This window comes from Mustela lutreola, chromosome 1 (genome assembly GCF_030435805.1).
Source record: "Mustela lutreola isolate mMusLut2 chromosome 1, mMusLut2.pri, whole genome shotgun sequence".
Taxonomy (NCBI): Eukaryota; Metazoa; Chordata; class Mammalia; order Carnivora; family Mustelidae; genus Mustela; species Mustela lutreola.
In genome coordinates this window covers 177,025,811-177,038,243 of record NC_081290.1, presented here as the reverse complement: position 1 = coordinate 177,038,243, position 12,433 = coordinate 177,025,811, and the positions used below count along the sequence as shown (strand labels likewise).

General features: G+C 45.6%; 1 protein-coding gene across 2 annotated transcripts in view; it reads left to right on the top strand.

Moving 5' to 3' along the window:
• The window catches only part of PDGFD (platelet derived growth factor D), a 227,235-nt gene that overhangs the window by 160,366 nt on the left and 54,436 nt on the right, over positions 1 to 12,433 (top strand). For both annotated transcript variants that reach the window (XM_059179436.1, XM_059179427.1), the window contains exon 3: positions 1,110 to 1,290. In XM_059179436.1, the coding sequence (XP_059035419.1) occupies positions 1,110 to 1,290 (181 nt within the window). The remainder of the gene's footprint in view (positions 1 to 1,109; positions 1,291 to 12,433) is intronic.

The window sequence follows — 12,433 nt, the reverse complement described above, 5'->3', positions numbered from 1 at the left end:
CTGAGCGCTTTCCGTAGAGTTCCGGAGGACGGGAATACAAATGGCGGCCTCCTGGTCTCCGGCCCGGAGGAGCCGAGAGCCCAGGGCCCCACTCCTCAGTGCGCCCTCAGAGAACAGCGCCCAGTTACTCCCGTCTGCCTGACCTCCGGCCGCGCTCCGAGCTCACCGAGCCTGCGACCGGTTCAAGGTAACACCGAGCTGTGAGCTTACTGTCGGCTCTGTCTCTGTAGCCGGCTTTCCCGTTCCAATAGCCGCAAGCTCTGCGACACTCAGACACCCCTGATCCTTCTGTGACCCTGCGGGACCTGAGGCCACGCTGACCCCGCGTGGGCTTCGCCCCGGTTTAGCCTCTGGAGCGATGTCCCCCAGCAGAACAGACTTTTAAAAGTCCTGATTTTGTGCGCGGTTGCTCCGCCGCTTGCCGGGAGCCGGCCCCTCCCCCCGGGGTCTATCTTCCCGTCGCTTTGGATTCACTTCTCCTCCGGTCCTACCTTTCAGAAAGTGGTTGTTTTTCTGTTTCCAGAATTGCTGTTCTTCTTCTCTTCGATCTGCCGATGGATTTTCAGGTGTTTGCAATCTTTAGATAAGCTATCTAGCTGATCTCCGGCTAGCTGAATCAGTCTCAGCTTGCAACTTCTCCGCCATCTTGACTCTTCTAGATACAGGTCATTTCTTAAGGAAGCCCTGAATGTGGTGAATTAATTCAAAGTGGGAATTTGTTTGAAAACTTTATATAGTAAATATTTGGACATAGAATTAGAGCTATATCTAAAAAATAGGACAATAGATGACAATAGATTATAGTTACTAGTTTTCCTAGGAAGCACTATGAGCCCCGTGCTTAAACAGTGGCCCATTTTCATTACTGATGATTTGGGCATACTCATGGCTAAACGTCCATGAGGGTTCTTTTGGATTACTGAAGTTTGAATTTGGAAAACTTCATCCAAAAAACTAGGTTTCCCTTCAAAATCTCAATGGGCTTTAATTTTCATTTTAGCTCATAGGTCATGAGAAGGCACATAAGTAATTTTCATTTCCGAGTGGAAGTATGAATTTCGTAGTCTACTCTAACCAAAATACGTTTATTTATGTCAAATTGAAACCAGGTATGATTTTGTGGAAGTCGAAGATGTATCTGAAACCAGTACCATAATTAGAGGACGGTGGTGTGGACACAAGGAAGTTCCTCCAAGGATAACATCAAGAACAAACCAAATAAAAATAACATTCAAGTCCGATGACTACTTCGTGGCTAAACCTGGATTCAAGATTTATTATTCCTTTGTGGTAAGTAGCCAAAACCACTCTGTGATTAAAAGCAGACACTGGTTTCATGAAGTATAGAGATATTTTCTGTGATTAAATGCAGTGGTATGAGGTGAACTTTTGTTAATTCTCGGTGGTATGCTGTGTGCCTACTTCATGGCCAACACAGTAAAGCTCTCTTCGGTAAGGAACACCATTTGGGATTGATTAAGTCAACCCTTGGGTCCACACCTATTGAACGGAAGCCTGGTAATTAGAAAAAGTAAAATAGTTGAGACGAAAGCAGTATTACCTTTGATCCAGCTGATGTGGGATAAATGTACAGCCCAAAAAAAGGATTTGGAAAGTTGACCACCTTCCGTTCAAAAAGTTGTCTGTGTCATTCCAGCCACAGAGAAGAGTGTGAATGATTTTAGTTTAAAATTCTGATCCAACTGGGGAAAGGTCTATGTCATGATCATAGAGCTTCAGAGTTAGCAAGCCTCTTGAGGATGGTAAAGCCTGAGCCCGGACCCCGGAGTTGCACACTGTTTGCTACAGTCAGGCTTCTCTGTGTCCTCACCTCTCCTTCCACACATGAGCCGCCATTCCCAACTCTACGTGGTTCTGACCAGTGGAAATCACTCAGCCTCTTACTGAGTCAAAATCTCTATCGTTGTTAATTCTGGTTCTTGGGTCACACACCGCCATGTGTCTGCTTTACTCACGTGGTCATTCATAGGACACTGGAAGGTTCGGACTCACTGTCAGATGTTCTGCTAGGTGTCATGGCCACAGAGGTGGGCAGGACAGATGGGTTTCTTGAACCCCTGAAGTTTGTAATCTGGTAGGGATGACAATCAGTGACAAAGCCATGGCGAGTGGGAACGATGAGTAATGACACAGAAGTGCTGGGCTCTATGGGTTAAGCTCAGAGAGACTCCAGGATGGTTTTACCTGTTTGCTCTCTTAGACTACCCCGCGACCCCTTCGTGTTCGTAGCATGCCTTTTGTTTTCCCACAAACACCATTTATTCCCATTCAGCTTGACTCTGTTCCTTTTCAATGGCTGGATACCAAAATAGAACACGGCTCTAAGAATGGAGTCAATTTGTGGTCTTGCTTCCTTTTTGTGTTAAATTGAGAATGGGGGGAAAAAACCTTGCTGTTTGTATCTGATGTGGGTGGTTTTTTGTTTTGTTTTTTATTTTTGCGTTATCGTGAGTTATTAAACACTAAGTGAATTCTACATCAGAATAAATGGGAAAAGGGCGCGAGGTGTGTCTGGTTCCAGTTTTGATTTGAAAATAATCCATCAAGGAAGATTTACATTTTTGCAAACAACCGTGCTGCTCAGCATCCCAACCAAAGTGTGAACCTTTGGTTTCTACCTTTCTTTCTGTCCACGTGTCCACTGGTGCATCCATTCTCTGCTATTTGTGGACGAGCAGGCCTGGCATGTTGGAGTGTGGGTGAGTAGGCTTAGGGAAGGACTTTTTTTCCCTTAAAATACCGAGCACTATCCCGGATGATGGAGATACGTTTTGTAAAACTTTGGTCATGACTAAATTGAACGGTCCATAGTCAGTTAGAAATACCCCTAACTCACATACAGGGACACCCTAAGGCAAAATAATGTCTTTTTGTTTTTGTAGAACAGAGAGTACAGGTATGGATTTAGGGAAGAGCAACTTCTCCAGTTGGAGGGTTTTGGGGTTTTGGTTCAGGCTCGTCACTCCCTCACTAGCCGGTGGCAAGTGGCAGATGGGGCAGCCTCTGGAGGGGCCCGGAGACTGGCGTCCCCCCACTCCCTTACGCGTTCACCCGCACCAGGACCCCACTGTGGGTTTGGGGGATGACGACAGTGATCACTCCTCTGTGTACTGCCCTGCTGACCCCTTGGTCTGCATTCATTGGGAAGAGCTCCAGGCTCCCTTTTCTGCTCCTAAAGGCTTCTGGCACTAAGTGTGATCCCCGGGAGATGAAGCCCTTTGGTGGCTGAATCCCAGCAGGTGGGAGGAGCTTCCCCTCCAGGTGTGTACAGACTGTAGATCTGTGTGGCTGCGGATAAAACGTCCGTTTGATTCTTGCTCAACGGGGATAGAAGATCGCTGTGGCTTGAGCCATGTATTGAGAAGACATGTCATTTGTGTTTAAGTCGTACTTGCAGAGACTTCAAAGCAGCGTTTATAAAGTCAGACTCCACCGAGACCAGGCTCAAAGCCTACAGTTGGCCAACATGAACTAATGTGGAGACGGGGGATTAAAAATGGCAGACCCCCCTTAAGTGTTAGCTAAATTATTATTTTTACAGTGTTACGCAGTCCCGTAAAACTTCTAAGGGTTGGAGGCAGCTGTTCTGCAAACCCTACCTTCAGGCATGTTGGGTTCTAGGGACGTTTGAGCCTGAGAATATCTTCTGAGGAGTCAGCGTGCTCTGGGAAGATGGCAAGTAGCCATCTTGGTAGGATATGACCACCTCCCTTCTGTCTCTCCCTTTTTACGTTTCTGCTTCCCATTAAACATCTCTCTTCCTCATACCTCAGTGACTCTCCAGGTGTACAGGGATATTCTCTAGGGCTGGAAGTAACAGGTGCCCAGGACCATCAGAGCCCCATGCCCGGGAATCAGATCTGCATGGTCTTGGCTCAGAATGTGTGTGAATTCCAAGTCCAGTACACATCTGGGCTAATTTTTCATTCCAGCTAAGTGTGGGAGGTGAATGGTTTAACATCAGGGCCACTTATTTTTGGTTAGGGCTGGTTCATGTATTCCAATCTTGTTTGCTATGCTTGGAATTCGATCCACCTTTTTCTACAGCGCCTGTCCCCACCTCTCTTAGAGCAATGCAGTGCAGTCTCTTGGGGCCAGTTTTGCTGCAAAGCTCCCTTTGTATTGAATAAGGTTTCCTTACTTACTAATGGTCTGATATTAAACAAGTCTCTTACCCCTTGCTCTTACATCTATAAAAGGAGGGTAGTAATTGGAGTTGGCATGTGGTTTTTAGATGATAACCCACACTTAGGGGTCAATAATCACGGCACCAATGATACTACCTTTACCATCACTAATTGTGTGTATATCTGTCTCTTCCGGATTAATAGTGTTAAAAATAATTCAACTGAGTAAATTTTACAGATTTTTTTGGCTTTATTTAATGATTCACTCATCAGGCAAGATCCAATCTAGCAGACAGGACGTGGCTCCAAGGAACTGTGCAAATAGAAAGACGTTTATAGGCAGAAGAGAGCACGAACAAGGAGGTTATACTGGGCAAAAAGCTGAATTCATTACTGCAAAGTTACGTTTCCTTGGAAGACAGTGGGAGTCCATCAGGCAGATTGTATAACTCGTGTTGATCTGGAGATTTCTGACTGACTGCTTTAAGATTCTGTTCTGGGGAAAACCAACACTATAATTAAGTCTCCGTTTGGTAATGTGGCCTTGGCATGAGTGACTCCATTTTAAGCCTGTTGTCTTAATTTCCACAATGGTATTGAACTATTCAAGGGTAGGACAATTGTATTTCTGTGTGTATTCTGCACGTGCCTTCTACATGGCTAGCTAGTGAATTTGTTGAGTTGACTCTGTCCTGATAAAGTATGATTCAACAGAACTTCCTAATTTCATTTTTTGCTTTCTGCTCAGTCTTCTTTCCCTAATTTTTACTCTACGGAGGAGAATAGGTAGACTTCAGAGGGCATCGTTGTTTTCAGATGCTTGTTAGCAAGATGGGATTGTGTAAATAAATGAGGCTCTCCCACCTCAAATCCAGTTTGTGGGGGAATGGATGGATGGGTTGTCGGGAATCTGCTTTTGAAGACCATTAAGTAGATTATTGGAAAGTTATCCAATACAAGGCTCCCAGTGGATGGTTTTCAGAGAAGTCATCAACCATGGGTGTGAATTTCAGCTCTACAGCTCACTGCAGTTTTGCCCAACATTAAGTAGTTATAGGCATTAAATTAGAGAATTTTGTAAACTCCCTTGAACTTAATAATTACTTATGTATCTGCTGTTCTTATTATCATTGGTATTAGTATTAATAAAACAGGTGACAGGTGCACTCCTCAGTCCTCTTCAAACAGCCCAGGTGTCAGTGAGGGCCATGCACCTGTATAGACACCTCTAACCATCGTCCTTTCCCTCCATCCAAGGTAGAAACATTTTACTGCACATCGTAACAAACAAAAACTTTTATTTGTGTGTGTGTGCACTTGTGTTTAACGTAAGGTATGTTATTTTTTTAATTCATAAAAACACTAAGTCATTTTAAAGCTATTCAAAAACTTTCTTTTTTATTAACAAATTGCAAGTCATTCCAAAACTTGAAATTTGCTAGTACCTCTTATAAACAATTAAAAAGCAATTTTATCAGACCAGTTGCTTAACTATGTATCTCTATGGTTTGAATTCATTTCAAGTGGTGTAGTTAATATTTCCATTGAGATTGAAACTGCATGAATCGTGGTTTCTTATTATAAATAATGTAATTATATTATAAATAACTATTTCAAGAAGAAAAAGGAGAAGGGAAAGAAGAGGAGGAGGAGAAGAAAAAGGAGGAATAAAACGCAGGAATTGAGTAAGATGGGATTCTCAGTTTCAACTTTTGCAGATTCTACTTTTATTCAACTAAAACCTTCCAGCTGGTTGAATAAAAACAAACAAACGGTGTGGGTAATTCATGCTTATTCCCCGGAGTGGAATTCTCGGACAAAGCTGGAGAGTGAAGAACCCCATTCACTTTCTTTGTAAAATGTGTAGAAAGTCTTCACTTGCACAGTCAGATAAAAATCGTGGGACATTGTGAACACAGCCTGGGGCCCTGGCCACACCAGGGACAGTCGAGGTCAGGAGGGTGATCACACGGTCACTGTCTCCATCAGTTTCATCCTTACAGATAGATCCTACTGGAGCTTTGGGAGCCATAAACCCTGTGCAAGAGAGCTCGCTCTGTCTCCCAGATAAAGAAAACAAACAGGAGGGGAGCAGAGCAGGGGGGATGGGTGCGGGCTCTGAAAGCCGCAGGCAGATGTCCCTGCAGTGGGCTGCCAGGCTGGGAAGCCTACCAGCCGCTTCAGCGCCTGTGGGGTGAAACTCAACATCTTATGGACAGAGTCTCATTGTGGTGCCATTTTGCAGGCACGGGTGGACAAATGTTCTCCTCTAAGTGTTCCAAATGTCCTAGAATCCCACTAATTCCGTAGACTCTTTTGTAGTGAATTCATTATTTTAATCAGATCGCTTTCCTAAAACCTGAGCACATAGTGAAACCATAATAGAATTCATGAGAGACCAAGAGCCAAGTTCTATATCATCTTGGAGCAGAGGGTACTTTCTCAAAGGTGTGGTGAGGTTCGCCAGCAAACTGCGGGTCAAGGGTTAGGGTGAGGGTAGGGGTAGGGAGCAGAAGAGGAGCAGGTAGGTAAATTTAAAAAAAAAAATTAAGGAAAGAGGACGAGACAAAAAAGGGAGGTGAATGCAGCCCCAGGATAACACGGTCCGGCCCTGCCGAATTCCGGGCATTAGTGCTGGTCATGTCTGGGCTTCAGTGCGTCACTCACAATGTGCCTAGCACTGTAGCACGTCTGGACTGAGTTCCTGCCCCCCTGGGACTGACAGTTGGGCACAGATGAGGAGGAGGAGGAGGAGGAGAGCACCCAACCCCTCGGGTTACCGTGGTGATAAAACGCATAGGGTGTTTAATTCAGGAAGTGACCAGCTGCTGCTACCGACCCATGCACAGCAGGAAGACTGGTTTCAGGAAGAATATGGAATAGAGTTGCAGAATCTTCGAGATCCAGTGCCTTGGGCAACCCTCATTTTACAAACGAGGCAGTGAACAGAGAGAGGTTATGAGTTGGCCTGTGGTCACAGGGCTCTCCACAAGATGGGGAAACTGTGGGCCCTCCAGGGAAAAAGGCATACATCTAACACCATCCGTAAAATCTCGGGGAATCCCCACTCCCCCTCCCCACGTGGTCCTGTGGGTCCATCGATGCAGCTCAGAGCCCCACATGTATTGTCTGCGGGTGCTACCTGACTTTGGGAGTGTTTTGGTCCACGTTGACTCAGCCGTTCCAACCCAGTATTTGAAATAATACTTTACGCCTGTAATTACTTTTTCTCCTAAGCCCCATGTACTAACCACATGAGCAGACGACTCCCCGCGTACTGAGTAAACACATCTCCAGCTTCGAGGGGGAGCGGGTTTAATGGCACTTGGGCAGTCTGGCATCCTGTTTATTTGGGTGTAAATTCACAGCCGTCCTACAAGTCAACTTCCGTCCTTGAGACCCGGGAAGCTGTAGTGACTCTCGGTGACCGTGTCTCTTTATAGACCCATAACTTTCTCTCTATAACCATGCTGTTTGATGCGCTAATACTTGGTAGCTCGAGAAAAAGAGAAAAATGAAGGAGAAACCATTCAACTGTATTAGAAAAGGCTTGCATACTTAAGATATGCCTCAAACGAGCACTCTTTCTTTCTTATAAAGCCAATACGTGGTAGTCTTATAAAGTCTTATAAAGTCTTATAAAGCCAAGACTATTTTTCACTCAGTAAAAAATACCTCTACCTAGTGTTCGCTTGTCACTTCAACAAATATTTCTGAGAACTTATGGTGGATCGTAAGAAGAAAATGATGGCTCTGCGTGGGATAAAGGACATGATTATAAACCACTGGGCATCACAGGGACGGAATGTGTGTGGGACCTCCGGGGGCCCACCGGGAGGGCGGCACTGACCTTCATACAGGCCGCGACGGCTGGTGTAGGAGAAGGAAGGCTGTTTTCCCCCCTGTGCTCCCAGGCCCTCCGTCTGGGGCCCTGCAGACGAGACCGACAAGACAGAAGGACAGAGAAACACGAGTGTATGAACACGAAGATCTCCCGCGCACAGGAGAGCACCCCCCGGTGAGTCACCCCAGGAGGGCGGTTAGAACTGGAGTTCACAGTCCGTCTTAACCAAAGAACAGTACATCTTCGGGGAAGGGACAAGACAAAGGAAAGGGACTTGGAGTTTGCCGGCAGCACACTCTGGGACGGTACATGTGGCGTGGGGGGTGGCTAACGGGAGCCAAGGGCCCATGAGTCAGCTGTGTTCTGTCGGTTCCTCTGGTGCCTCCAGGCTGGTAAGGGTCTAGCATTTTCTCTGATTAACTTCCGCCCTTCCTGGTGGAGAGGGGAGTGTGGACCCTTTATAAATTTATATCCTGCTTCTAGGCAGATGGGGGGGGGCAGAGAGCTTGCCCCGTGTCTCTTCTTTTCAATTGTTTTCAGCTCAAAAGACTCTTTATGCCAAAGTGACATATCCTGGGGTCCCATAGTCTGTTCCCCTCCACTGGACTGAGGAGAGGGAAACACCCCAGGAAGAGGGGGTTGCCTAAGTAAAGGTCCAAAAGGCAACGCATCAGAATATCCCGAGTGGTTCACTCAAAGCCTTAGAGATGATGGTTATTAACCACTTTCCACACTTTCTTCATTCTAGCCAGCAGAAGAGAGAAACAAGAAGCCAAAAAGTCAGCAGAATAGCAGCTTCATTCATGGTGTACTAGGAAATGCCAAAGCTCAGGACCCTTCTGTAAAACGAGGGAACCGTCAGGGGCCCAACCTGAGGGAAGCGTACCACTCCTGAGATGCAAATTCACGCCCAGGGATTCTTTCGAGGAGTCTGGGGTCCAGAGAAGAGGCTGGGGTGCCTTACATGCCCCTTGCAGTGCATGGAAGATTGTAGATCTGGACCCAAATAGTCACCAACAGGGAAGACAGCCGGTGAGGTCAGCAGACTGTGCACCGCAGATGGGCCAGGAGATGGAGGGGAGCCGAGACCCTTCCCAGTGGTTGGCATCCATCGCAGGCGGTCCAAGGGAGACACGGAGAAAAGGGATGTGGTGGAGGAAGCATAACAGGATAGACGTGATGAAGGGAAGGTGTTTGTGATGAAAGAGACCAGAAATGTTTGTTGATGTCTCTGTATCTGTGAATAGAAGCAGGAACACAGACAGAAGCGTTTCCCTCTCCAGAAGCACCAACAGAGAGCTCCGCGAAGGGTCTGAGCCCACAGTGACTTATGCTTGTGCTTTTCAATCAGTCATCTTGGTCACAGTCCTTGGGAACTCAACCTCACCCAGCTCTGGTTCCAAGGAGAGCTGGTCGACCTGCTCCCTCTCGGTAGGGTTCAGCTACCCAGGGAAGTTGAAAGTCCTTGGAACTTCAGGGCAGTGCCAGTCTCCTCTCCCAGCTGAACAAAGGAACTAGAAATTAATCATATAGACAGGACTCATCCAGTCTTGAAAACACCTGCCCTTAATGTCCCCTTTATCAGTGGGAAGGTGACCCATTAAGGCTGACCTCCATTCAACATTGCTTCTGACTCCTGTGAAAATATTGAGCTACAGATTCAAAGTGACTCTTTCCTTATTTTGCAATTGAAAATTGGAGTCAGGCAGGCAAAAAAAAAAAAAAAAAAAAATCAAAAAGAGAGATTAAAAAGGCATGGAGCCACCTCTGGAAGAGAGAAACACATGAATAAGTAATCAAGTAATCATTCCTGCTGGGCTGGGTCCTGCTGATGGCTTCCTGATGGGTCTCTCTACCCTGTCTCCCTTCCCTTCCGCCTGTCCAGGACACAAGTGCCTGCTAAAGGAAAGCTGTGATCACATCATTTTCCAGCTGAAAACATGCGAATGACTTTCAATTTCCTGTAAACCTCATGTCCAAACACCTCACTCTGGTCCTGAGAGCCTTCTGCATCCTGATCCCAAGCTCACGTTCTAGCCAGTTCTCTCTTCTCTGTACGCCTTCTTCATTCCAGACAAACAGCATTATTCCCTGATGACACAGCTCTCTCGGGATTTTCTGCCTCTCATCCCTGCTATTTTATTTATTTATTCGTATCGGTGTCTATACCTCTCCTCAAAAACCCAAGCCCTCCGCAGTCAAAGCATATTCAATGTCAAAGATACTACCTGTCCTTAGCTCATTTCCCTCCATTAGGCACTCAGATTGTCAGTCTTTATCAACATTGTGGTTGAAATTTTCAAGGAAAAAGTAATGAACACACATCCCAGATACTTTGGGAACTATATAGTATAGTAATGAAGAAAAACAATAGTTCCCACCACCCAAATATAACCTCTATGAATATTTTGATGTCTTTCTTTCCAGTCTTTGTTTTTAATTGATAAAAAGCTTTGCACACATGTCACTGTCTCTCCTGGAGGGTAGGGAGTGGCTTATTCCTGAAGGTCTATCAAAGGTATGTTGTAAGTAGGTCGGTCTCAAGAGGTTTAATGGAGCTGAGCCAACACATATTCACTGAGTTCCCATGATGCATCTCAGTTTGGAGTAAAAACAGTAAAAAGCAATCCCCAGAGATGCATAAAGACAAGATGTACTAACAGCCCATTGCCTAGGTGTTTCCAGACTTAAGGCCTGAGGAAGCTACAGTCATACCAATGGGCCTGAGCTGTTTTGGTCCAGGACTGCATGGGCATTGGAGGAGCGGACGTGAGGATGGAATGGTGGGGGCCATTGTTGGGGTCAGAGGTCAGGGGGCTGTGGACTGGAAGCCGGCATTCTCATTGTGAAGTCTGTCTTTTCAGCCTCAAGGAGCATAGGGTTGCCTCAGTAACAGCCCGAACTTAACAGTTCTCATGTCGGACTACATGACTGTGACATGGTTTGGGTCCTCCATTTCTCGTGAGGAAAGTTTGCAGCTTGGAAAGCCTCGGGGCTTCCTCCTACAAGAAAGAGGTCTTTGGGGTCCTGACATTCTAACACTCTCAGGATTCTTCCCAAGTCTCTAGAGCTTTCCAGGTTTTGAAGCCACTCCAAAGCCATCCCTTTGATTGTTTGAAGTTTTCTGTACAGGACAGAGGAGCTGTGAATGAGAAACACTCAAGTTCACATCTGTGTACTATCAGTGAGACTAGGACGCACATTTAAACCACCCAAGCTGCCGTTTCTTCATGTCAAAGTGGGAAAGGCCCACCTGTATCCCAGAGCTGCTCGAGGGTATCCTGTAGGGTGTCTGGGTTTGAGGACCAGTTTGCATACAGCAGACGGAACTGTAATGAGGACTGTCAGCATTACAGTGTCTCTGGAGGGTTAGGATGACATTAAGTGGTCCAAGGTTAAGAGGTGTTGTGCCCTAGTCCATCTGCACTGCTGTAACAGAATGCCATAGCCTGGATGACTTTTTAAAAAAGTGATTTTTCAGTCTCAGAAGCTAGGAAGCCCAGGTTCACTGCAGATTTGGTGTCTGATGAGGACTCACTTCTGGTTCGTGGCTGCTGTCTTTTGCTATAACTTCACACGGCAGAAGGGGTGAGGGAGTTCTCAGGAAGCCTTTGGGTTTTTCACAAAACCCTTTCGTGACTGAACCTCTCCCAGAGGCCCCAGGACCATCACATCGGGGATTAGCTTGCAAGATACGAATTTGGGGCGGCACAACAGTGAGTGTACAGTCTTCTAAACCAGATGAACGCCAGGGAGATCATTGCACTAATAGTAAGGTCAGGCCTAGGAGCAGTTCTGTAACTTGATTCTGCTACCTGTAACTTGATTCTGCTACCTTCCTAGAAACCTACACACACACTGACTGACAGATCTGGAACAGTCACCCAAAAACCCTTAATGGCTCTTTTTCATTATGCAACTTAGACCCATGCCTTAGTCCCTTTTGAACTGTCCATGAAAATACCTTGAAATATACCTCCAGGATAATAATTCTAATTTTAGTAGTATGTTTGGATTTGAAAAGTTCCTGATGGCACTGCTGTAAGAAGACAGTCATTCCTCATGTAGTTCTACGAAACACTGAAAATTGCCCCTAAAATATTCCTTTGGCTCAAAGATAATGGAGCTATAGCCGTTTAAGGCCACAAGGACTCAATGTGAGCTTCCTGCATTTTTCCCCCTGAAATGCTCAAACTGGCTATTTTTATGAAGAGAAAAAAATCTGTAAGCCTCCTAGTATTTTCATCTCTATAATAAATATCTCTAGAACAGACAAGCAAGCTATGAATTCATAATAGAAACTTACTTCATTTAATCATGAAGATAACCTCCATAGGAAAGATTTTTTTTAATTGTTACAAAATATTTATAAATGCAGAGTCTTGACCAAAAAAAATCATTTCTGAAGGAAAATAACGGTCATAAAGGCAGAGCTCTAAAT